The following is a 26,438-nucleotide window of genomic DNA, read 5'->3' as shown; positions in this document are numbered from 1 at the left end:
GGTGAATTGCTGTCCTCTTTTCGCTCTGCTGTGACTCCCATGTTTCTTGTGTGGGATTGATGAAGTACATCTAATCTTATCTGACTTTGCTCCCTGGCGAGTGGCAGGGACAAATACACTCTGTAGCCCTTGGAAAGACGTAGAAGGCAAGATGGTCTAGTGGCCACAGTGTTTGATCTCCAGCAGAAATATTCTGTGTTTGATCTAGAGCTGGGCGATTAATCGATTTTTATCAATCTTTTTTTTTATCAAGTGCTGTCATTTTAATCGGGTATTTACGGTAGCCACCACTTTTACTTCTCTGAGGTCCCGTAGGTCATAGTAGCGCCCCCTCCTCTTCAGAAAAAGTCAGAAAGTCCGAAAAATCTTAAACTGAGGCACGCAGCAGAGTGGGAGATGTGTGTTATTTATTTTTGTTTTGTTAATCATTGTTATTCTTCAAATAAAATCCATATATATATATTGGTCATTTATAGAAAAAATCTATTAAGATTTCTATTAAAAATCTGGTTTGGTTTGAAAAAATCTGAGATTTTATTTTTAATCCAAATCGCCCAGCCCTAGTTTGATCCCCGTGTCTGCAGTCTACCTGTCGGCATCCTTGAGCTAGATGGGACAAGGCAAGGGGGTTACGTCCTTGCGGACCCTCCTTGCGTCCACTGCAAGGGCCGGACGTGCGCCTTCAAAAATTGTAACCTTCCGTTGAGGCGACGCAGCCGCAAGGGCTGTGACTGGTCCGCTCACTAAAACCAGATGCAGAACCATAAAGGTTCACGACTGCGTTGAAGCGTCTGCGTGGTCGTTGCCTTGCGTGAACGTGGGACCATAATCAGCCCTTTATACCCACTGTCAGCTGGTCTAGGGCCCAAGCCAGACCCCCTCACCAAGGACAGCTAAGGGTGGACCAGTGTGTGAATTGTGTTAAAAGTCACCGCAATTATACGTGCACAACCAGCTGATGCGTTATGTTTCTGTGTGGCGGGGCAGCGTTCTGCAGGCCATCCGCAAGACCATCTGCGACTGGGAGGGGGCACGCGAGCCCCCCAACGACCCCTGTCTGAGGGGCGAGAAGGACCCCAAAGGAGGCTTCGACATCAAGGTTCCCCGCCGGGCCGTGGGACCCTCCAGCACCCAGGTACGACCCACCACCCCCCCCCCCCCTCTCCAACCCCCTTACATGAGGCTCATTGTCCATCGCCATCATTGGAGTTCATGGAACCATTGGAAGAACTCTTTGTAAACTAGTGGTAAAGATGTTGTACCTGGCAATTAATTTTACGCTCTATTTCAATATTTGGTATGCTCTGTAGTCGGTGTAGGAAGGTGTAGCGGCTACAGCGTTTGACTCTCAGCCAGAGGTTCTCGGTTTGATTCCACATGTCCATAGCGTTACCTGTATGTCTCCTTTAGGAATATGCCTAAAAATCCAGGCCTGCTCATCAACGTCTCCGGTTCCAAAGTTATGACTAAATATTCATATTAATTCAAACGAAACGGAAATCTTTGAGATTACCGCTTTAAAGAGCTAGTGTGATGGTCTTTAACCTATCGTTGGTTACAGCCTAGTCTTTACACTAGGGGTGTAACGATACTCATTCTTACCGAAATTTTTCAGTACGGGTCTAACGGTTTGATGCACGTTTCATTTCGGTACGTACCAAGATTTTTTGAAAAACGTTTTTATTGATTATCACACACTCTGTGAGTGTCTTGTCTGATGTTTTGCAAAAAATGCAAAAAATGTTTTGAAAAATTAAAAAAAAAAAAAAAACTGCTGTACCGAAAAACATAACGAACCGCGACTTAAAAACCGAGGTACGTACCGAATCGTGACTTTAGTGTATCGTCACACCCCTACTTTACACCCCCTGCCCTCCCCAGCTGTACATGGTGCGTACCATGCTGGAGTCCCTCATCGCAGACAAGAGCTAGTCTTTACACCCGCCTAACCCTAACCCTGCCCTCCCCAGCTGTACATGGTGCGCACCATGCTGGAGTCCCTCATCGCAGACAAGAGCGGCTCCAAGAAGACTCTGCGCAGCAGCCTGGACGGGCCCATCGTGCTCGCCATCGAGGACTTCCACAAGCACTCCTTCTTCTTCACCCACCTGCTCAACTTCAGCGGTGAGCAGGCAAACAAACACACACACACACACACACACACCGCCCCCATAGCGCGTACAAATCGAGCAACACACAAAATGACTGCGTCCAAGCTATAAAAAAAACAATCTGCAAGCTTCAATACTCAATGGAAAATTCTGTCATCCACTCATCAAACAATGATCACGTTCAGAACAAATGAGGACATCATTCTTTGTACATTGATTGTTTTTCAATGAACAAAGGAGCGGTTTTGTGAGCGCGTCCTGCAGCGCGCGTAAACACGACGCGGATGCCGACGGAACGCAATGACGCATGTTCAGCGGGCGCTCTTACTGGGCCACTGAGACAGAACGCTAGGAATCAGATAGAGGCGGTGATGGACCCTGACCCCCCTGTGCTCTGCCCCCCCCCCAGAGGCCCTGCAGCACTGCTGCGACCTGTCCCAGCTGTGGTTCCGGGAGTTCTTCCTGGAGCTAACCATGGGCCGCAGGATCCAGTTCCCCATCGAGATGTCCATGCCCTGGATCCTCACCGACCACATCCTGGAGACCAAGGAGCCCTCCATGATGGAGTAAGGCGACCCCCCCCCCCCCCCCCCCCGCTGACCTGATGGGGTTACTGTAGTGTGGGGGAAACATTTGTGAAGCTTTATTTAAGTCTATGATTGTAAATGTCTTATTTTGAAGAGCAACCTTGCCAACACAGACGCATAAAGAATCTCTATTGTTTATTGTGTTGTGATGAAAACATTTGTGAAGCTTTATCTAAGTCTCGTTAAGATTATAAATATCTTCTTTTCAAGAGCATCCTGGCAAACACAAATGCCAAAAAAAAAAAATCAAGGTTACAGACAATGACAGAATGAAAATGTCAATAAACATTGTGTTTGTTGAAAATGTCAACAAACACAATAAACAACAGTTGAAATTCAAGTGTTTTGAAGTGCTAAGACTGGACGAAGGTGCTTCTGTACCTGCACATAAACTCATTGCTACGAATGACGTCACCTTGTATTGTACACACTGTTAACCAGAGCGGTTGTGTGTGCTACAGATACGTGCTGTACCCTCTCGACCTGTACAACGACAGCGGTTATTACGCTCTGACAAAGTTCAAGAAGCAGTTCCTTTACGATGAAATCGAGGCTGAGGTAAGACTGGTGCCATCTTAAATTTAACTCATTATAATGAACGATAGGATGATAAAACAAATGTAATTCTGACTGATGTTTTATGTTAACCTTCAGTATCCTAAATCCTTTTCGTACTTGTTTTCAGGTCAACCTTTGTTTCGATCAGTTTGTCTACAAGTTGGCCGATCAGATTTTCGCCTATTACAAAGCGATGGCGGGCAGGTAGGAGGGCTCTGTGTGCTACGTTTGACTCAAAACACAGCTGTGATTCCATACGCCATGTCAATCAAATCCCATCCAAACGCTCTTCTTCCTTCCGTCTCCCTCAGCGTTCTGCTAGACAAGCGTTTCCGGGCCGAGTGTAAAAACTACGGCGTGATCATCCCCTACCCGCCGTCCAACCGCTACGAGACGCTGCTGAAGCAGAGACACGTGCAGGTACTGAGGGCGCGGCTCCAGCTCACCACCGCTCTCCTCATTAGAAGTATTGATCTGGTGTCTGTATTGACCTGTTCCTGCTGCGTATACAGTGGCACGAACAGGATAGCAGTGTTGTGATCAGGGTGTCGATTCCCATCCGAAAGGACCTGGGTTCGATCCCCAATGTCCGCAGTCTAACCTGACGCTGTCCTTGGGAGTGATTCCCTCACCCATACCTGCTCCTCACTGTACTGTACTACTACTACACTGTAAATATTGAAAAGCAATTATAATAGAAATATTCTGCATTTAATTCTTATGGGTATTTGACTTTGTTATTGTATTTGCTGGGCTGACAACTGGTTGACGGCCGTGAACATTTTGACAAACCTATCAAAAAAGGTTTATAGTTTAAATATCAAATCAGGAAAATATTATTCAAATGTTTTTATTGGTTTTAAGTATACACAAAATAGAATACACACAATCAACATACAATACAATACAGTAAAATAAAAACACCAGAACTGAATAAAGGAAAATCAGGACTATATATGACAAGAATGCGAGGTGGAGCTCAGCAGAGCTTTGTTCATCACTGTTGAGTTCACCTCTCTGACCTCGTTGCTCTCGGTCCTGTGCTGCAGCTGCTGGGGCGCTCCATCGACCTCAACCGTCTGATCACCCAGAGGATCTCCGCCGCTATGTACAAGTCCCTGGACCAGGCCATCAGCCGCTTCGAGAGCGAGGACCTCACCTCCATCGTGGTGAGCAGTCCCCTCCAGGGAGAACACGCATCGTGGCTCCGTGCTCACGCTCACACCGCACACAAAAGACACCTTGACCGAACCACCAACCCCAAGGGTTACTTTGGATAAACATCTATAAATCCTGAATGGTTCTTCCTTGTGGTGTAAAATAGCCACTGATGGACTCCTTACTGCCGCCTAGCGGCACACATGGGAGAGTGCAATGTGGAGATTAAACTAGCTTCTTTATGAAGGTGTATGCTATGGGCGGGTTTGCTAAAACAAAGGTTTTGTTTTGTTTAAAGGGTCTAGAAGTAAAAGGTGTTTGACTCCCAGTCAATAGGTACTGGGTTTGATCTCCTATGTCCACAGTGTACCTGTATCCATGCTCACAAACCACATCGAATGACATGTACAATCATTCATTCAACGTCTCAAGTGACGTTTGGATAAAAGTGTCTCCAAAACGACTAAATCATAATGAAATGAGTTATGATGGAGGGCGGTTAAGTAGCTCAGGAGGTAGAGCAGGTTGGCTGGTAACCGTAAGGTTGCTGGTTCGAACCCCGGCTCCTCCTAGCTGAGTGTCGTGGTGTCCTTGAGCGAGACGCCCTCACCCTGACTGCTCCTGACGAGCTGGCTGTCGCCCTGAGGGGTCCGACTCCGCCGTCGGTGTGTGAATGTGTGCATGACTGGGTGAATGTGAGGCGATATCATGGAGCGCTTTGGGTGGCCTCTGGTGACAACAAAGCGCTGTATAAACCCAGCCCCTTTGTGATGAGTTCTAAATGGTTCCTGGATGTCTGCGGGTGACCAGGAGCTGGAGTGGCTGCTGGAGATCAACCGTCTGACCCACCGGCTGCTGTCCAAGCACCTGACGCTGGACAGCTTCGACGCCATGTTCCGCGAGGCCAACCACAACGTGTCAGCGCCGTACGGCCGCATCACGCTGCACGTCTTCTGGGAGCTCAACTTCGACTTCCTGCCCAACTACTGCTACAACGGCTCCACCAACCGGTGCGTCCGTTTGCGTTTTCCCAAGCGCGGGATGCTTTTTTTAAATGGGGGGACGTTTTTCTTTGTGTTTTTTATATTGCGTTGATTTCTTTATACCTTTCTGTGTTTACGCAGCTTCGTGCGCACAGCGATACCCTTCACCCAGGAGCCGCAGAGAGACAAACCAGCCAATGTGCAGCCTTACTACCTGTACGGGTCTAAGGTAAGGCAAGAGTTCAGCAGTTCAGCTCTGCTGTCACTCAAACCACCCTAGTGGATTACTGACGGCCATCAGCACTCAATGATCAAACGTATAAAGCACCCGCATTTTTTTATTCTGATATTAATTACTTTTTCTCTTCCCCCCGCCCCCCGCCCAGCCCTTGAACATTGCCTACTCCCACATATACAGCTCCTACAGGAACTTTGTCGGCCCCCCTCACTTCAAGACCATCTGCCGTCTCCTTGGTTACCAAGGCATCGCCGTGGTGATGGAAGAGCTGCTGAAGATTGTCAAGAGCCTGGTACGTTTGGCTCTGTCGTTTTTGATTGGTCATTGAGTGTTCTGATTGGACATTCTCCTCACTGTTTAGTGTTCTGATTGGTCATTCCCCTCACTGTTTAGTGTTCTGATTGGTCATTCCCCTCACTGTTTAGTGTTCTGATTGGTCATTCCCCTCACTGTTTAGTGTTCTGATTGGACATTCTCCTCACTGTTTATTGTTCTGATTTGGCAGCTGCAAGGCACCATCCTGCAGTACGTGAAGACCCTGATAGAAGTCATGCCCAAGATATGCCGTCTGCCTCGCCACGAGTATGGCTCCCCAGGTGAGCATGGAATGACCCCACAAACAAACCCCAGCCGCCACAGGTTGTCTTTGGGTCAGGAAGATTGCTGTGTGAAGTATCTATTTATTTTACTGCCTTTTTGTGTGGCAAGGTATGGATCAACAGATCTTCATCAGGTTTAAGCCTGTCAGGAGTCCTTGTTGGAACACAACACTATCAACGCATCTTAAAGAACAAAGAGCTTGACGCCTCGGCCCCACCAAAAGCACTGTCACATTTACACAACGCGTGGAACAGCCCGCCCTCTCTCTCTCTCTCTCTCTCTCTCTCTCTCTCTCTCTCTCTCTCTCTCTCTCTCTCTCTCTCTCTCTCTCTCTCTCTCTCTCGGAGTTGGGAGTTCACCACTGTGTCGATGGAAGTGCTTAAAACCAGGAGATGTAGTCTCTAGTGTCTGCCAGCACTCACTGAACGTCGATTGTCGAATCACAAGCCCCAATGTGCGCTGCAAGACACGCTCATTGCAAGTGAACTGAAGTTCCACTTGTGTCCCGCCCCTTCTGCCCACACGCCCGCCCGCACGCGAGCCTTCCCACAATCCCTTGCCCTGTGAGAGCACGCCTCCAATACAAAGTGAATGGGAGGTGAATTTAATTAGGAATCTAATACTGTCATCTACTTCCTAGAAGCGCACGCCTCATTCTGTCTGTGAGGTTTTATCCCCCACTCTGTGGTCCAGTCGGTCGTCGTGCGGATTAACAGACGGTCAGGTTATGTGTGTGTTCTTCACACCGTGCGCTCAGCCTGCTTTAGTGTGATCTGTGAGCCGGTATTCCTGGTATTCCCTGAATCCTGGTCAGAATGTGGGTCAGGGCCTCTGAATGGACATTAATATAGGACACGTGTTTTATATATACGTATTACGTGTGTTGTTTTTTTGCTGTACGTGCTCTTGACGGTGACACCCTAAAGTACAGTCGTGCTGTGAGATGTGTTTTGCGTTGTTTTGCGTTGGGCGTTCAGCTGTAAGGCAAATCCAAAGTCAAGCAAAAAAAACTTGGATTTTGTTTTAATAGCAACAGGTTGGTCTAAATGGAGAAATCTTCCCCAAGCATTGTTACGAGAATGTATTACCATTTTTGCCTAGGATTGTTAAAAAATGTGATACCTATTCATACTTTTGAACTCCCAACTTACGTAACGTACTTGCGTAAGGGATAATGTAGCCGGTGTGGCTGGACCCAGACAGGGTTAATTTCACAATAATGTCCGGCTCACTGATTATTATCTTGCTGATTTCATGGCTACTTACAAAATAAATCAATAATTTGATACAAAATATTACAATACAACAATTATTTTATTGCATCCGCTTTAAAAGAAAAGTCGAACACTAGATTCCACTGTCGGAAACGCGCTGTTGTTTATGGCGGCTTTCTGGTGGTCAGAGGGCAGCTGAAAGCCCCAATTGGCCAATCAGAATCGAGTATTCAACAAAGCCGTGTGATAAACAGCGATTCAAGCCACGATACAAAATCACGATACGAAAGCACATTAAAGCCATCTGCAGTATAATTAAATCTATAGATTGAGTGCAGACCCTAATCACAACTCTGTGGTCCCTGGCTGTTCAGGAATCCTGGAGTTCTTCCACCACCAGCTCAAGGACATCATAGAGTACGCTGAGCTGAAGACGGATGTCTTCCAGAGCCTAAGGGAAGTGGGCAACGCCATCCTCTTCTGCCTGCTCATCGAACAAGCTCTGGTCAGCCCCGCATCCATCTGTCTGTCTCTCTCTCTCTCTCTCTCTCTCGCTCTCTCACTCTCTCGCTCTCTTTCTCTCTCTCATCTGTCTGTTTACCTCTTTTTATTTATAGATATAGCTATCTCTCTATTTCTATCTTCTGTTTATCGATATTCTATCTAGTATCTGTCTCTATTTCTATCGGTCATCTATCTATTTATCTATCTATCACCTCTCTCTCTCTTTATTCTATCTATCTGTCATCTATCTATTTATCTATCTATCACCTCTCTCTCTCTTTATTCTATCTATCATCGGTCTATCTTTTTATCTTTTTTTTCCTCTGTCATCTGTCTTTCTCTTTATATATGGCATTGTTTTTCTTCTTTTTGTACTTTTATCGTACATTTCTGCCTCTATTTCCTTTAAAAAGTTAAACTAAACTGACTGTATAGCATTTTAAGTTGCTTTATTTTGATTGGTCTTATCATGGGAGAGGCTGCCATTGGGCAGCTTTCTGATTATTAATGATTGGCCAGTTTAAACCTGTGTGAGTGTGAGTGTGAGTGCATGGACAAGTGAGTGTGAGTGCATGGACAAGGCCTGTGTGATGGATAACATTTCTAAAATGGCAGATTATTGCTTATTATTATTGCTGCTTACGGAACCCTGACCAGGTTGGCGTGGTACCTGTATCTCAAAATGTATTTTATTCTGAAATGCAACTCTATTTTTCATTACATGCTGGCAACTACCACAGGTGGTAAGAATTTAGGTTTTGTCGTCTGTAACAAAATAACACAACTTCTTTGTTTTTTATTTGATCTTATCTTGTGGTTTGGTTTGCTATTCTCCTTCCTCAGTTTTGACTTCCTTTTTTTTACTTTGGCACAAAATGTTTACTTTCAAACCACCATGGAAGCAAAAGGACTAAATATGTTCATGCACGGCTTTGGTGCCAGTAATGAGAACAAAGATATGAACCTAATGTACAATATTATCAAAATCAACAAAGTAAGGTGGATTAAGTACGAGACCCGTCATTCTTAGGCTTCCATGGCAAAAGCAATGGTTAAGGAATGGTCGGTTTATCAATTCTCACGTTTGCTTAACTTATCATTTTGTCCTTCCATTCTGGGTGCCTGTATTGCCTGCTCCACTTAAACAACTAATCAAACATCATTTTCTCTATCACTTCTGGTGAATGCATCAACAATGCATACATGAAGGTGTGCGTGTGTGTGTGTGTTTTCAATCATCATTGCATGGCCTTCAACATTTAATCATAGTTATTTTCTCGTAGTTAAGTCCAGTATTTGGGTTTATCTACGAACTGCTCCTTCTCTTATGTGTATTCATAACTAACCCCCACATGACGTCATACGAGCGTAGACCATAACAAACACATTGATTCACACGCTACAGAGAACGAGTGGTGGTTCTGCCTCTCAGAGGTGAGTTAAGCTCACCTCTTGACCCAGCGCATCACACAATTAACCAGCAGTAACACGGTCACACACCATGGTCAGTAACGGCATATCAGATAGTACATTAAAACCACCCATGTGGACACTGTTACAGCCCTCAGTGCTGTCAAGTGAGTGACAGACTGGAGTTGTAACATGACCAACACTGCCTTGTGATAGGCTCACAGACACTTCATTCATTCACATTTACTCCACTTCCGTGAAAAGGACGCCCTGGGGTGGGAGTGGGCGTGTCCCTTTGGAAACCATCCATTTAGAATCGACACGTTTTCAAACTTTCTGTTGGAATGATTGTTTGATTAGTGAACAAAGATACAGCATGAGACCTTTTCCCGCTCCCACTACCATGCATGCTCCGTCCGTCCGCTCGGGTGAAAGTCGATTGTTAAAAATGACCCACTGTGTGTGTGTGTGTGTGTGTGTGTGTGTGTGTGTGTGTGTGTGTGTGTGTGTGTGTGTGTGTGTGTGTGTGTGTGTGTGTGTGTGTGTGTGTGTTCTTGCCCTGTTTTTATTTGATCCCCAGTCCCAGGAGGAGGTTTGCGATCTGCTTCACGCTGCCCCCTTCCAGAACATTCTGCCCAGGGTCTACATCAAAGGTATTTAAAGGGGTTTGTAAAAAGTCCAATTAAGGGATGAAACCAGGGATTAACCCGGTTCCTGGCAATGCTGCCATTGAAGTTTTTGGCCAGGAGTGCTTCTGAAGAGCTGAGGCTGATGGCCAATGGGTGTGTGTGTGTGTGTGTGTGTGTGTGTGTGTGTGTGTGTGTGTGTGTGTGTGTGTGTGTGTGTGTGTGTGTGTGTGTGTGCACTTCCTGCAGAGGGCGAGCGACTGGAAGTGAGGATGAAGAGGTTGGAAGCCAAGTACGCTCCTCTTCATCTTGTTCCTCTAATTGAGAGGTTGGGAACCCCACAGGTAAGCTTCGACGACCCCGCACTCTCCTGCAACACTTTTCTCTGTTCAAAGAGAGGTTGTTTTTTTTTTACGGCCAGCAGCATTTATAAATAAATTCTTCAAAGGGATTGACTGTTTTAGCGATTCTTTCAAGTTCAAGAGAACATTGAACATGAGTAAAATAATAAAAATAACTTTTTATTATTGTACTTGTATTATATTAAAGGTGCTGTACGTAAGATAGAAAGCTATCATTTGAGAGTCATTTGTTAGAAATGGCCCTCATCCATCAGCTATGGATGAGTGAAATGCGCTGGGAGAATATCGGTTTTGAATTGAGTGCGCCGGCCTCTGTATGAGCCAATTAAAATATTTTGCGGCTCCCTGCTCATTTCCGACCAATCAGGGCATCTCTTCCCTGATTGGTCCGTGGATTCTTTTCACACATCCTACCCACGGTGAGTTCATGTTTGTTTGTTTAGTCTGATTAAGGACTAAACCCCTCACCTCAGGGGGGTATTCCATCAAAGTCGCTAACGAAAGCGGCGCTTAGTTGATTAAGCCCAGTTAGAACTAGCGCCAACTTCCACTTGAGGCTTAAGCCGTTCCATCAACGTAGTTCAGCCGCGCCTTGCTCAGGTTAGTTCAAGCCAGGCTAACGTTATCCTGGATTACGCGCGTTCACGAGATATGTAACCAGCCCATAACCGTGAATGTCGAATCATGGATCAAATGTCCGAAAAGGACCGAGCGGGATCTTTTCCAGCGGCGAACAGAAGCTGCTTGTGGAGGTCTATGAGGAGTACACGCATATAATAACTCAAAAAGGGAACACCGTAACCATTAATAGAAACAGGGAGGCTGCCTGGCACAAAAATCGGCGATCTGTTGAATGCATAAGTACTATTAAGCGTAACATATTTTAATTTAATATTGACCATGGATTTGAAAGCAGGGAGATAGTCTCGAGTTAACGTGTCTGACTTGCACCCGGTCGTCCGGGGTTCTATCCCCACGAAAGTAATAGTAATATAGGAAGGATTACTAGAGAAATCAAATAACTTTTCATTCCATTTCTTTGAATATTCTTAATTAGGGAATTAATAAAATTAATAAAGGGAATTACAAAATGAAGCCAACGCCAAGAATTCTACGCATTAGTCTGGATGCAAACTCGGGTCACGTGTATCACAGGGCAAGTGCTAGACCATTCACCCAACCTCTGATTACTGATTACGCGATAATACATAGATTAGTGTAAAAATGTGTTGAAAAAATAGCCACAGTAATAATAGATAGCAATTCATTGAATTATTTCATTTGCATCACTTAATCTTAGACCCTTAGTGAAAATATACGCTGTTTGTACTTCATATATGCACATTTATGACAAAATTGTGAGGACTAGGCTTGGCGGAACCTTCTGATGGTACAATTGTTGCTGACAGATGGATTTCTCTGAAACACCGCTCAAGTTAGCCTGACAGTTAACCTGCTCCCGACCAGGTTAGTTTGGTCGGATAAATTGCCATGGTTACTTAGCGGAAATTCCCTTAAGTGACGTTCATGGAATGCAACTCTAGCTGAAATAAGCCCTACTTTGCGTTTAGCTTGGTTGATGGAATACCCCCCAGGACTGATTGTTGTTTAAACAAATTAAACCTTGTTACTTATTTCATTTTTCATTACCTCAGGAACCCTGCACATTGGCATATTTATACTTATAGTCATATTTATTTTTTAATGCACAAGTCACCTACAAACGGACAGTTACATGTATATAGTATGTTTATCTTATTCTAATAGTTTTTTATTATATTTTATTTCAATTGGTGAATTTATTTATATATATACTCTTGTTTCGCACTCTCTTTTCCCACTGTGCTGCTGGTCACTGGTGAATTTCTCCTAAGGGGGATTAATAAAGGACTTATCTTATCTTATCTGTCTTGTTTTTCCTTATCCGCAGCAAATTGCCATTGCTCGCGAGGGTGACCTGCTGACCAAAGAGCGCCTGTGCTGCGGCCTGTCCATGTTCGAGGTCATCCTGACGCGCATCCGCAGCTTCCTGCAGGACGCCGTGTGGCGCGGGCCGCCGCCCACCAACGGCGTGATGCACGTGGACGAGTGCATGGAGTTCCACCGCCTGTGGAGCGCCATGCAGTTCGTCTACTGCATCCCCGTGGGCACGCACGAGTTCACGGCAGAGTAAGTGTGTGTGTGTGTGTGTGTGTGTCTCTGAGGGTGTGTGTGTGGGTTTGTGTGTGTCTGTGTGATCGTAAACATTTGTGTGGTTGTGTGATCATGCACATGCATGTGTGTGTGTGTGTGTGTGTGACCGTGCACGTGTGTGTGTGTGTGTGTGTGTGTGTGTGTGTGTGTGTGTGTGTGTGTGTGTGTGTGTGTGTGTGTGTGTGCGTGCATTACAATGTCGGATCATCATTATTTTTTACCTCGGTAAAGCAGGGCACCAACATAGCTCACGGTTCCAGTCTCCTCCCTCCCGTTTGTTTATTTTTCCTTTGTTGATTCCTCTCCCCTCTCTCCTCTCTCCTCTCCCCTCTCCCCTCTCCTCCCCTCTCTCCTCTCCCTTCTCCCCTCTCCCCTCTCTCCTCTCCTCTCCTCCCCTCTCTCCCCTCTCTCCCCTCTCCTCTCTCCTCTCTCCCCTCCCCTCTCTCCTCTCCCCTCTCCCCTCTCTCCTCTCCTCTCCTCTCCTCTCTCCCCTCTCTCCCCTTTCCTCTCTCCTCTCTCCTCTCCCCTCTCTCCTCTCTCCTCTCCCCTCTCTCCCCCAGGCAGTGCTTCGGGGACGGGCTGAACTGGGCCGGCTGCTCCATCATTGTGCTGCTGGGACAGCAGCGTCGCTTCGACCTCTTCGACTTCTGCTACCACCTGCTTAAGGTGCAGCGGCAGGACGGCAAGGACGAGATCATCAAGAACGTGGTGAGTGTACTATGGTGTTCATTGTCCCACAAACACACACTTACACACACACACACACCCTGACACGCTAACAGACTCACACTCACAGACAGGAACACACGTGCACACACACACACACACACACACACACACACACACACACACACACACACACACACACTCTTTCTCTTCCTCTCTCTTCTGAATCTGATAGAAAGCTGAGAATGTCCAAAATACCTTTTATTCAATAAAGAACCGCATGATTACTTTTAGGATTTCTTTGATAAACTCTTTAGTCAACGTCTTTCTGTGGTCGTGACTTAAATGGTGCCTTGCTTCCTCATTTGGTTCACAGCCACTGAAGAAGATGGCGGACCGCATCAGGAAGTACCAGATCCTCAACAATGAGATCTTCGCCATCCTCAACAAGTACATGAAGGCCGTGGAGACGGACAGCTCCACCGTCGAACACGTCCGCTGTTTTCAGCCCCCTATACACCAGTCTCTGGCCACCACCTGCTGAAAGACCCCCCCCAACGCCCCCACCCCGCTGACCCACCACCCCCCCAGCACCCCCCGCCGATGCTAAATAGCACACCCACACATAACTCCCACAGCTGGGACAGAGATTCTGCTTCTCATTGGTTCCTTGACCAGAGCTGTTATAGATCCACCACCCAAGAGCACTCATGTACATTTCTCCCTGCATACCAATTTCAAGTTCTCTAGATGCCTGTATTTGTCTTTTCAGAGATAATTTCCGGAGAATTGACGCATCTCTGACTTCTTCCATCAGGCATTGCGTGTCCGTGGCTCTGCCTAATGGGCATCAGACTGGATTACGACCACAGGTGCAAAGTGTAATACTCTCATCTTTTTTTTTTCTTTCGTTTTTACTTTTATATCCATGTGGCTAATTCACACTCATGCATGCCTTCTTCTATTTCTTTAGCCTTTACTTTTACTGGGGATTGGATCGATGGCACAAACATGCAAAAGAGTAGTTACATTTTGGAGACAGGTGTGGGTTGTTTTGTTTCCACTTGGCTGCGGTCACGATATCCCCGCCGTCAAATCCGGTGGGAACGTTTTGGTTTACAGTTGAGCCTCAAATAAGTGAATCAAAACATTTTTTTTTATAGATTACAATACAACAAATAACATTACATTCCAACACGGTGCTCTGATGTGTTGTAGCTCGGCTGCTGTGAGTACATCTGCAGGCACCACATTGTTGATTGTGACTAAATCTGGATTAATTCCAACAATGGAGGATCATGAGGCTACAGGTCATTTCAGTGGGCCATCTTCATGATGCATTGTTTATAATTATAAATATTTAAAGCTCTTCTAATGGCACACCTCCCCTCCTGGTTTTTTATTTATTTTACGTTTTGATTGTCTGGCCTCCTGGTATATTTTATTCAATCCACTTACACTGTAAATGTTACTGTTGAACCATTGGTTATTGAGCTAAGTGGAGTGTTGTAACTGTCCTTGTTTTTAAATTAATAATAATAATTTAATCAACATCATTTTGCATACTTGTCTCTACTACTGACTGGAAACCTCAATTTTAGTTGTTCTCTTAATTTTGTTATTTGTTCAGAAAAAGTTGTTTTATATTATGTACATGGACACATTGATATTGTTTAACCATTTTGAAGAAAAAAAAAGTGGAATCTGGACAGATGTATTTTCCAGATTAACGGATGAAAAATAATAATAAAAAAAAAAGTAAACAAATGAAACAAACGTTAGACAATGCCTCTACGTTGTGTAAGACAATGCTGTACTAGGTTAATCAATTGTGAGTGTGAATGGATGTGGTGGCCTAACACAAAGAATTAAAAAAATAATCCCAACTGTCAATTTAAAAAAATTGAAAATTCAGTTGAGATTGAAGGGACATTTTCCTAAATATATTAAGTATTTACTATTGTTGGAATTTGCTTTAGGTTAAGCAGTGTTAAAATATGCAATATGCAAAATGTTCCATGTCCCTTTTATTTTTTCATTTGAAAAAAGCGAAGAAATTCGAATAAGAATCCTCATTCAAAATCAGCCCTGTGATTTTTCTTATTTTCTGCTCCATTTGAATGGAGGCTTTTGTCAAATCACTGGTCCTTTATTGTATTTATCCACACTTCATACATTTATTCCTAATTTAAGGGTTGATCTAATCTTGGGGAAAAATGGAGGTTTAAATGCATCGTCATCAAACTTTAGCATGGCAAGTGTAAGTTATTGTCATCAATTGCACCATTTGTGACATAATATTTTGTTTATGATATTGTTGTACAAGTGAACATGTTTTGAAATACAAAAAGGAGAAAATATATGATGTACAACAAATGTCCTACAAAGGATTTAAAATGATGTTGTATTTACATGAAATAAAAATATCTAACTGAATAGTGGTTTTATTTCACTGTCAACAAGTCTTTGCAAATTATGCAAATGAGTTCGTTATGTTGTGAATAGTTTACAATTTTTAGTGACAAACAGGAAGTCTGTGTACTATAGGACGGGTCTCTGGTGCCACAGCTCGGTCTCATTGGTCAGTCCATGTGGCAATCAAATCCTGTGTGTGACGTCAGAGACGCCCATTGGCCAAAGGTGCGTGTGACGTCTTTTTGAATTTTCAGCGGTGAAGCGTCCCTCGTCTCAGTGAGTGAACAGTTTACCGTCTGCTGAGAGTCACGGAGATTTGTCACGGAGAACTCTTTATACACTACCGAGTAATCAAATAATGTCATTTTCAAGAGCACCTTTGAAACGGTTTAATGAAAATATCGGTGAGTATAACGACTAAGTTGCAAACAATGCTCCAGATGATGCGTAGCTCGCGTCAATTGGCTTCCCTAATGTTGTGGCCCCAGTCTGCATGTTTGGATTATGTTTGCCGAGTTCGTAATCTGTCGGGGATTTTCTTCCTTGCCTTGTTAATGTGCCATTCTGTTCACCTACATGAAGGTTGTGGCCCAGCACCTGGCACGTACAACCCGAAGGACGAGGGCCACAAGGGACCTGCTTCCTTTCAGAAGTCGCAGCGGTTCACGACTGTGAAGCCGGGTGGGTTCCTGTCATTAGTACCACAGCAATCCACAAGGAATTCTCTTTAAGGAAAGATATTGTAACAAAAAATATATACCTTTTTTTCTCCAGTATGGACGGCTCCGATTGCACCCCCGTGTCCAGACGTCCCGATGTCACCCGTGCGTCGCACCATGTCTGTGGACGGCCTGGTAAGATCTCCCTGCATGTTTGCTGGAGTCAGATAGCGGTTCTCATTAGAGTACGTTAATAAACCGTCTACCATTGAACAATCACAATTCTGTCACTGGTTCCTCGTCGCTTAGGTTGGATCAAGTGTGAAGGAGAAACCTGGCGTCACCCTGGAGCTGAAGCGGCAGAAGCTCTTGGAGAAGGAGGTATTTTCAGCCATCCCATCCAAATGAATGTATTTAATATCGAAATGGGGAACGGGAGGTGTCGTTGCTAGTGAACCTCCAATGGTAGCAGCTTGCCTTACATCCTTGAGCAAGATTCCTAACCCTTATTTCCTCTTGTGTGTCGGAATTCATTTTTAATTGCTTTGGCTGGAAGCATCTGCTCCTATTAATATTTTAAGATGCATAAGGAGTAAGAGGGGTTGGGCATGATCTTGGAGGGATGGGTGATACTTTAACTTATAATATTCACTCTACCCAGTACCCATCTGGCATCACATGCCACCCTCAATATTTCATATTCAAAGTCCAAGGTTCTGTTTGTACATGCATATCTGTCTATATTTCAAAATTGAATTACCTTGCAGAGTTTTTGTGTTTTTCATATTTTTACTACTATTTTTTTCTAATCTGAATCCGTCCTGGCTTCCAGATCCGCTCTCTGGTGACGCAGCGTGGCGAGCAGGACAAGCGTCTCCTGGCACTGGAGGAGGAGCTAAGGAGGCTGGAGGCCAAGCTTCTGTCGGCTGTCCGGGAGAGGACCGGCCTGACAGCCAGCGGCACAACCCTGGAGCGCCAGCTCAGCGAGCTCAAGAAGGCCAACGAGTTCCTGAAGAACAAGGTCTCTACCTCGCTCTGGTTCTTTGCACCAATCGATTGAGCCAGGCGCTTTTTATCCCGAGCAACTTGCAGTGAATGTGCAGGCATGTGGACGGTGGACATTGTGTCTTGAGTCCTTTCTTTCACCTGGATGAGCCTTGTATGATTTGGTCAGCAAAGCGGTGTATTTTCTTACGTTTAGGTTTCTGCTGACACCACGAAGAAGAGAATTAACTCACTCACCATGGAACTGATTGACGCCAAGAACAATTTGGATCTTAAAAACAAGGTTCAAACTTTTGTAATTCTGTACTATACCATTACATGCTCCCAATTAGACCATTGGTTGAATAGGTACAACAGTGTGTTCTTTTATTAAAATGAAGCATTTTCTATTTATGTTTGTAGGAGATAAGCATGCTGCAAGTTAACACTGCTAGTCAGGTGAAAGTTCTGGAAACGGATCTACAAGCTGCAAAGGCTTCGGTTAAGACCCTCGGGGAAAGGAACCAAGACCTTGGTAAGACATCACAGCGCAGAAGAATCACCAGTCAATTCCATGTCTTTGTTTTGTACATGAATTGGACCAGTATGCTTTATGGGGAGCATGAAACATGATTCAGAAACTTCAACATGTCAATTCACTTTGTACACTACAGAGGACCTCCAGCAGGAAACTAAAACTCACAATGAGGAGCTTTCAACTGAGACTGAGAAGCTACATGGTGAGTTGTTTTTGAGTATGCGTGAGTGACTTGTCTGTCAGGTTTAATCTGTGCTCATAAAATAATGAATTAAAAGTCTTTGGAATTTCCCCTCAGGGTTTTCCCAGATTCCACCATTAGAGAATAGTACGTAATGTTCTATCTTAAAACTCTTGTTTCCAGCTGTGATTCAAGAGCTGAAGGAAGAAATCAAGGTTTTGCAGAGATACCTGGATGCAGCCAATGACCAAGTCCAGGTAAAACGTGTGTGTGTGTGTGTGTGTGTGTGTGTGTGTGTGTGTGTGTGTGTGTGTGTGTGTGTGTGTGTGTGTGTGTGTGTGTGTGTGTGTGTGTGTGTGTGTGTGTGTGTGTGTGTGTGTGTGTGCTATGCATCCGTTTCAACAACACATTCTCACTCTGAGTTCGTCAAAAATCGACGCCAGGGGTTTCGGCATCAACTGCTGATGCAAAAGGCGTCTATATATATATATATACAAAAAACATTATTTGAGTCTTATAATGTTGTAAATTTATTTAGGAGAAGTGCTTTTCCTCAACATTTTCACATGACAAAAGTAACAATGTCATGGGGTGTGTGTGTGTACCTGACAGCATTAGTTAGGGTACCTGACTAATGCCGAGTTATAATGATGTAGGTCACGTATACCAGGATGCGCAGGTCATTGTAGTTTGAGAACCCAATGGTGTTTCCTAGACGATGTAACCTTTGTTTTGTTTTTTTCCACAGGATCTGCGGCTGAAGATTCGTGAGAAGACGGCGTTGGAGCAAACTGCGTCAGAATCCCAGAGGAACACTGCAGGGTAGGCATAGAGAAGACTCGATAACCCGCATCTCTCAGCACACCCACAACAATGACGACACTGATTCTGAAACGGTTCTCGTCAGGCAACTGGAGCAGGACCTGCTGCTCTCCCAGGATGCCCTGAGGCAAAAGGAGGAGGAGTCCAAGAATTACCAGGAGAAGCTGCTGGCGTCCCTGCAGTCCTTACTGGACGCGGAGCAGAGGTTGGAGAGCCACAGGGCGGAGCTGAGCGCCTCTCGGGCGGAGCTGAGGGACGTCGAGCGGCAGATGGAGGGAGCCGAGGCGGAGGCGGAGGCGTGTCGGGGCCTGGTGCAGCAGCAGGAGGCGGAGCTAGCCAGGCTGCGGGAGGTGCTGAGGAGCACCGAGCAGGAGCTGGATGAGAGGATGGCCCACCTGGCGGGGAGGTGTCTGTCCTACGAGGAGGAGAGAGGTAGGGCCTCCTCTGCCGTGTGTGTGTGTGTGTGTGTGTGTGTGTGTGTGTGTGTGTGTGTGTGTGTGTGTGTGTGTGTGTGTGTGTGTGTGTGCACTGGAAAGGGTGGTAGTGTTAGGTGGACCCCGAATAGTTGTTGTTGCTATTCCACAACAGGATTCCACTGTAGAGGGATGGGCTACAACACAGTCCTGTTACCCTTAGGATCAAACCATTTCCAACACTAGCCTTTATAGTGTGATGCTGTTGGACTGTTTGTAATGTGTTTCATTGTCCTGCCTCGTGCCTCCTGTCCAGTTGTTCTCTTCAGTTACCCTTAATTTTGATTGTATGGTTTGCTTGTTCTTGGCCTAACTTGTCGTTTGATATAAATGCGTCTGCTGATTGACATTTTAAATGTGGTGTCACATGTAGGGATCGACCAATATGGATTTTTTTAGGGCTGATACAGATTTTTTTTTTTTTTCATCACCCTCAGCCAATGACCGATACCGATTTTCTTGAGGCGATATTTGGAGCCGATACTGCTTTTGCTCCCTCGATCATTAAAAATGACACAATGGTGGTCCAGTCTCTTAATCGATATATAGTGAACATGTTTTATATTGACCAAAAGTCTATCACAATTCGATAATTTATTGTTTTATTTCCCAGGCCTACTGTAAATCATGCCGGGAAAAAGAAGAAAAAAAAAACAATAATATAAAAAAAAATCGGACGACCGATATATCGATTAGTCGATCACTAGTTACATGTCTGTGTTTTGTATGAAGGCAAGATGCAGGAAGAGGGGATGAGGAAGGTGGAGCAGCTGAAGGCCGAGCTGACCGCCCTGCAGGAGGTCAAGAGAGAGGAGCAGAGGAAGGGGCTGGCGCTCCAGCAGGCGCACACCACCCTCAACGAGGAGCTGGAGAAGGAGAAGGTCAGGATCCAGGCTACTGTCTTCTTTGTGAACGGAGAACAGAGTGCAGGCGATTGTCTCCACAATTTGTTATAATATAACAATGGTCCCACGTTCACCCAACGCAAGGACCACGCAGACGCTTCCACGCAGTTATTTTTGTACATACATTAATCTTCAACCAGATGTTAAATTATTTAGCGTCACGTTTTGTTTACGATATTCAGAACGGGTTAGCACACATACATTGTTTTTTTACCATTACAACTGGTAATATGTATCACTTTAAGGGACAGCTGCAAAGTAGTAAAGAGAGCATTCCCTGTCTTTTTTTTATAAATGTGATGCAACTCCAGACATCTGACTGTAAACCCTGCTCAATCCCGTATTGTTCTCCACAGTCGCTCGTGGATTCCCTGTCCGTGCTGCTGGAGCACGAGAGGGAGGAGTCGGAGGTGCAGCGGGCACAGATGAAGGAGGAGATGGAGGAGGTGCTGGGGGAGTTGGCGCTCATGGAGGAGCAGGAGCGTCAGAGGCAGCAGGAGATGGACCGGTCCCTCCAGAGCCTGCAGCAGGAGAACCACCACCTGGTGCAGCAGCTGAGCCAGGCCAGTGCATCAGTGGACAGGTGGGATGTGGAACACTGCCTGTCTTGCGTACATTTTATAAATGTGATGCAACTCCAGACATCCGGCTGTAAACCCTGTTAAATCCAATCTAATTTCACTGTGTATTTGATTTGTATCCATTGATTGCTGCACTAGTCTCGCTTCACCTGCGGTATTTTAACTAACCGTTTTTATGGACAATGTTCAAACACTTTGTTAACAAATTAAATGTTTTATTACTATTATTATTGCTAGTTTGATAGTTGTTTTAGTTGTATCTGATCTTGCATAGGAACTATTTAATTAGATTGTATTTGTATAGCCCTTTATCACATTACACTCAAAGGGCTTAACAGGCCAAGTATTTATGACCCCTCCCCCCTGAACCAAGCCCCCACACGAGCAAGAAAAACCTCCCTTAATCAGCAAGGAAGAAATTGGGGGATCCCTCCTTCCAGGAATGGTCAGGAGTGCAGTGGGTGCCATAATTGACATACATACATACAGGCAAAACATATTTAATTGATGATAAGGTGCTGGCCGGTTAACCATGAGGAGAGTCCTGTCTCAGTCACTGCAACACGCTAGAACAGACAGAACACCAACATTTTCATTATCAAACTATAACACTATTCGATGATTAGTTATGACTTTTGTAAACTGACATTCTGGACAATGAAAAGCTGGTCAGAAGCATTTGTTTGCAGGTCGGATGGACTAAAGGTTGGTTTATTTTAGGAAGAGCACTGAGGCTGCGTTGCTAGAGGAGAGTCACCTGACAGCCATGGCCAGACTCCGAGAGGAGCAGACGGCCTCTCTGAGCAACCTGGGTGGCATCGCCACGGAGCTGGAGAGGTAAACGGAAACGCCATTCAAAAGGTGACAAGTGTCCGGTGGTCTTGACTTGAAAACCATTTGCATGCAATGTGGGTGCACTTTCAAAGAGAACGGAATCGCCTCCGTACCATGGTGATGTTGAGTGCAGATCCGTTGCTACCGATTATTGAATTTTATAATTTTGTCTGTGAAATGGCATCACACTGCGAGGTACCCAGAAGCCCCAAGGGCCGTCTTAAATGTGCTCACTTTGTCTGAAAGGTGAGCAATAACAACTCAAGTTTCCTTTTCTTTTTTCTACTGAAACAGAAATGCTGTTTTTTTTACTTTAAGCAGGATACTGTTTTTATTTACTTTCTAAATGAAAGGGTTATTGAATCAGCTCTTCTGTGTCAGCAGTAACGGGGGGGATTCAAGTGACGGTTCGGGGGCAAAGGATGGTTTGATTGACGGGTTAAAATTAAGGCTTTTTCAAAACTGCATAATCCTATCGAACTCTTGTTTCCTTCCAGCACAAAAGAAGCCCTGAACGGAGTGGAAGACAGGGTGAGGCAGCTGGAGGCGGAGGAGGAGCATGTGGCTCAGCATCTCAAAGAGGAGCTGAAGCGAGTCATTCAGCAGAAAGAGGAGGAGGTGGAGAACGTCATGCGGACCGTGGAGGAGCAGAGGGAGAGACTCCTCGCTGCCCAGCGGGCCGAGGAGACGACTCGGGAAGAGCACGCACAGTAGGTGTCTTTAGAATGATTTGTTTCATACATTCATCCGTCACAACAGGACAGAAAATGATGTTATTGTTATGTTATTAATCCCAGGTGGAAAACTAATGCTAAGTAATATGCAAAACACGTTACAATAATATGATGAAAAATAAATTATAATATGTAAGAAGCGCATAGTAGAAAATAAATGTTGTAAACGTTACCCTTATCAAAGCTCTGTCTGTCGTCCCAGAATGCTTTGCGAGGTGAACACCCTTCTTGCCCAGAAGGATGAGAAGATGAGGGCGATGGAGGGGAGCCATGAGGTGCTGGTTGCTCAGCTCCAGGAGGAGGTCCTGGTTCAGAGGCGGGAGAAGGAGCAGGCGCTGGTGCAGCTCGAGGAGCAGGAAGGTCTCCAGAGCTCCCAGCAGCAGCGGGAGAAGGAGGAGGCGCAGACACGACAGGCCAAGACCGGGCAGGAGCGGGACGAGGCGCTGGTGGAACTCCGGCGGACGCGGGAGGAGAACGCGGCGATGCAGACGGCCCTACGGGAACTACAGGTGCTCACAGAGGCGGAGAGGAACAAGGGCCTCGAGAGCAGGTCTGAGCAGCTCGGGCTTCACACCCGGCTGGAGAACCTGGAGGAGGAAAGGAGCCGTCTTCTCTCTCGGCTGGAAGACCTGGTGGGGGACGGCTCGGCCCTCCGGGAAAAACTGACGAGCGCCGAGCAGGACGGTGAACAGCTGCAGGCACGACTGGAGAGCAGTCATCGGGAGAGAGCGTCTCTGCAGAGCGCAGTGGAGAGCGGGGAGGAGGAGAAGGCAGCCCTGCGGAAGGAGCTGGAGGTGGAACGGCGGGACGGGAGGGCACTGCAGGAGCAGGTGGAGCTCTTGGCGCAGGAGAAGGTCACGCTCCAGTGGGAGATGGAGGAGCACAACCGGGAACTCCAGAGACAACTCGCTGAAGCGCAGGAGAAGAGGTAAGGGAACGAGGTCGGATCGTACGTGGTGGAGTAATTGTTGGGGGGGAAGGGGTTCTGGTTTGTCGAGCTCTATGTTCGTATTGGACTTGATGTGTTATTTCTTTGTGCTCAGTTCTTTGGGTTCAGAAGCCGAGCGCTGGAAGAAACAGTATGAGGACCTGTATTCCAAAGTCAAGCCCTTCCGGGTAAGTCTTAAAACCAAACCTTTCCATGATTACAAATTGATCCACAGTTTGTTCTTTTTGATATTTGGTTTCACATCTTAGAAATGCATCTCATTAATGACATGATCTCCCAACATCCTAGATGAAACAAAGACCAGACAATGGCTGAATGTCACTGTGTAGGTCTGGCTGTGCGTATCGATATCGGCGGGCACTGTGATCACTGTATTGCATCTTTTGCTTCAGGAGCAACTGAACAGTTTTGCGGCCGAGCGAGACGCATTGCTGAATGAGAACGGGGTGAACCAGGATGAGCTGAACCGACTGGCTGACGCTTACGCCCACCTCCTGGGTCACCAGAACCAGAAACAGAAGATCAAACATGTGGTCAAACTCAAGGAGGACAACTTTACCCTCAAACAGGTCGGTAGTCAATTATTATATTACTGATTTAACATTATTCAACTGATTCAGTCATTTATTTGATTAGATTTTTGATTGATCATTCAATCAATTTTCTCTCAACCAGTTACCTTTTTTTTTTTTTTTAATAAAATAAAATATAAATGAATAAAAAAAATTATAAAATGCACGTCATTCATGTGCCGGCTTGAGGTCAGACGTCAGATGGCAACTGGTAGATTGAACCCGCTGCCTTTTTTTTGGCCGGGAGTCCCACTGAGTCCACTACAGCTTGTTTTCATTGACTAATTTGTGTGCGTAGGAGGTGTCTAAGCTGCGCTCCAAGGTGAGCCGCCAGAAGAGTGATTTGGATCACCTGCGCTCGCAGCAGCCAGGAGCTCAGCAGCGCAGGTTTGATCCCAGCAAAGCCTTCCAACATGACGGCAGCAAGGAGAACCAGCAGCCTGCCCTGGGCCTCAGGGAGGGTGAGGACGGGGCACTCCTCACTGCTCAATTTCTATTTATTATTTAACACGTTCATTATTTGCTTTAACTGGAGAAAGGTCGGAATGGCTAACTGCTGTTTTTTTTTTTTTCAGGAAACTTTCATTTGTAGCTGGATTGGAGATGGGAATTCTTTCAAGACTATCCTGGCTTTATTTTTGGAGGAGCCATGATTTTTAAGTGATTTTTAAGGTTGTTTTTATCTTAATTACCAACTTGAGATTACAGGGATAGATCTTTCATTAATAGCGTGTCAGCAGCATTTGATTCTAACCACTGCTCCTAACCCGTTGATGGTGGATATTGGATTATTGATAATGCTGCAATAAAATATATAGCTCTTATTTTAGGCGAATTATTTTAGAATTGTAAGTATTGAGTGTACATGGAGTATTGTCAATTTTCTGCGATGGCTGTCTACTCTTTATAATTTGTTCTTCTAGTTATTCCCTCTCATGGTTATGTTAAACACGTTCAATATTCTCATGATCTCCGTGTGTGTGTGTGTGTGTGTATATGGTCTTTTGTAAATACAGATTTTGAAAAAATGTAACTGTTGAACATTGAATTTTATTTTACTTATTAAAAAAAACAAACTAATTACCCAGATGAGGGAGTTTGCGTTTTGAAACCTACTGTGTAACACGATCATTCTGTGGCCCCTCGTTGACCATATCCCCTGGCCACCAGCAGAGAGCACTCTAGGACTAGATCCAGGAGTGCTGCCAACGCCGCTAAATAGAAACCATTATCCCACCCCATCTCAAAATGAACCACAGACTCACATTGAACCAACTTTATTTGCCCTTTCGTGTCCATTAGAAGTGATCTTGTCCAGTGGGTGCACATATTGACGTGAAGCCCCTTTGCGTGGATGGAGTCAGTCGCAGTACCCCTCCAGGTGGTGGAAGCTGCAGGGTCTGTGGCAGCACTGCTCCACGATGCCGCGCTTCACCTTGGTGTTCTGGTGACCCCCAGACGAGCCCCTCGCGGGCCTCTTCTCCAGCCACGCCCGTTCAATCAGGAAACCTTTTCATTTAGAACGGGGCAAGCACACAGACAAGTCCAATGAACAAAAAATAGCTCCAGTACGGGAATAGACTTGGCTGTTAAAGGATGTGTAATCTGATCTCTACAATCCTATAAGCATGTCTCTGGCTGCTTCACGTGTGATGTAAGAAGGGGAGTCTAGCTAAGCTTGGGGTCAACCAAGGCACGCATTTTTTTTTTTTTTTTCTCTTAAGAGATTGCAATCAGGAATCGAGATTTCTCCAATTTTAGTACGATGGCATGAGTCACCCAGTGAACCTTGGTGCCAAGGCAACTGCTCTACTGTGAACTTCAACAGAGAAACACAGAGAAAACAGCACACCACTAATGATAGGCCGGGCCACTATTAAACGGTTAACTTTTAGCACGTTCAACACCCCCTCCCCTCCCCCCCGCCCCCAATAAACATTGTGACTCCGGTTACCATCCAAATTGGAATTCTCATTATAATAACAATCTTTGATCACAGTGGGTGAAGACTGCTTCTGTGCACAGCCTGATAGATCTGGGGACCACGTCCCGCTTCAAACCCCTTTAGAGCTTCAAGGGGACAATTAGGACACGGTTCAGGCTGAACCTTCGACTACCGCTTGCTTCTTTGCTTGTTACTGCCCTGCTTGCATTGCTTGTGTCGCCTCCGTCCCGCCCACGCCCCCTCACCAAGCAGGGGCTGCACATCCCGCTTCTGGATTGCTCGTCTTGGGTTGTAGAAAAAGCCCCTATCGCCACACACAAAGTAGAGGGCGTCCACTAGGTGGGACCCACACAGGTGTCTGGTGGAGATTGGGGCCACCCAGGGGTGGGTCAGGCCCAGCAGTAGCAGCATAGCCCATGGTACCCTGGCCATGGAAGGGTCGGCTTCAATGGGAGACAAACAAATACAGAGACAGAATATGAATGAATACGAAAACCAAGGAAGGTGTGCATCATTAATGGCCTCCCTCCCCATCCCCGCGACAGTGGGAATAAACTGGTTTCTGTTGTTTGTTCCCTAATAATAAAATGGCTTTTCTCAATTATGGCATTTCTTTGGAGAGTGCAAAGAACAACC

General features: G+C 45.6%; 3 protein-coding genes across 4 annotated transcripts in view; 2 read left to right on the top strand and 1 right to left on the bottom strand.

Moving 5' to 3' along the window:
• Positions 1-15,543, top strand: part of cyfip2 (cytoplasmic FMR1 interacting protein 2) — a 29,736-nt gene extending 14,193 nt beyond the window's left edge. For both annotated transcript variants that reach the window (XM_084469548.1, XM_084469547.1), the window contains exons 14-30: positions 988-1,135; positions 1,971-2,124; positions 2,521-2,677; positions 3,160-3,256; positions 3,384-3,460; positions 3,568-3,676; positions 4,306-4,425; positions 5,225-5,424; positions 5,539-5,626; positions 5,784-5,927; positions 6,141-6,231; positions 7,824-7,954; positions 9,944-10,016; positions 10,239-10,333; positions 12,282-12,520; positions 13,105-13,252; positions 13,587-15,543. In XM_084469548.1, the coding sequence (XP_084325674.1) occupies positions 988-1,135; positions 1,971-2,124; positions 2,521-2,677; positions 3,160-3,256; positions 3,384-3,460; positions 3,568-3,676; positions 4,306-4,425; positions 5,225-5,424; positions 5,539-5,626; positions 5,784-5,927; positions 6,141-6,231; positions 7,824-7,954; positions 9,944-10,016; positions 10,239-10,333; positions 12,282-12,520; positions 13,105-13,252; positions 13,587-13,754 (2,239 nt within the window). In that variant the 3' untranslated portion in view covers positions 13,755-15,543. The remainder of the gene's footprint in view (positions 1-987; positions 1,136-1,970; positions 2,125-2,520; positions 2,678-3,159; positions 3,257-3,383; positions 3,461-3,567; positions 3,677-4,305; positions 4,426-5,224; positions 5,425-5,538; positions 5,627-5,783; positions 5,928-6,140; positions 6,232-7,823; positions 7,955-9,943; positions 10,017-10,238; positions 10,334-12,281; positions 12,521-13,104; positions 13,253-13,586) is intronic.
• Positions 15,544-15,892: 349 nt separating this feature from the next.
• hmmr (hyaluronan-mediated motility receptor (RHAMM)) lies at positions 15,893-24,838 on the top strand. Its single transcript, XM_084469485.1, has 20 exons — positions 15,893-16,029; positions 16,208-16,306; positions 16,400-16,479; positions 16,594-16,665; positions 17,117-17,305; positions 17,486-17,572; positions 17,692-17,803; positions 17,943-18,008; positions 18,171-18,244; positions 18,736-18,809; positions 18,895-19,241; positions 20,015-20,163; positions 20,544-20,770; positions 21,489-21,605; positions 22,100-22,312; positions 22,539-23,264; positions 23,380-23,452; positions 23,678-23,854; positions 24,156-24,318; positions 24,433-24,838. Exons 1-20 carry the CDS (start codon positions 15,984-15,986, stop codon positions 24,447-24,449), a joined length of 3,108 nt encoding a protein of 1,035 aa, XP_084325611.1. The 5' UTR covers positions 15,893-15,983; the 3' UTR covers positions 24,450-24,838.
• A 379-nt stretch (positions 24,839-25,217) lies between these two features.
• On the bottom strand, positions 25,218-26,234 carry LOC311344964 (insulin-like; the record flags this gene model as incomplete). The annotated part of the gene is made up of 2 exons (XM_084469322.1): positions 25,218-25,366; positions 26,048-26,234. 2 exons carry the CDS (start codon positions 26,232-26,234, stop codon positions 25,218-25,220), a joined length of 336 nt encoding a protein of 111 aa, XP_084325448.1.
• Between the last annotated feature and the right edge of the window lie 204 nt (positions 26,235-26,438).

The sequence above is a fragment of the Micromesistius poutassou genome (assembly GCF_964030765.1).
Source record: "Micromesistius poutassou genome assembly, chromosome: 6".
Classification (NCBI taxonomy): domain Eukaryota; kingdom Metazoa; phylum Chordata; class Actinopteri; order Gadiformes; family Gadidae; genus Micromesistius; species Micromesistius poutassou.
This window is presented reverse-complemented; position numbering and strand designations above follow the sequence as displayed.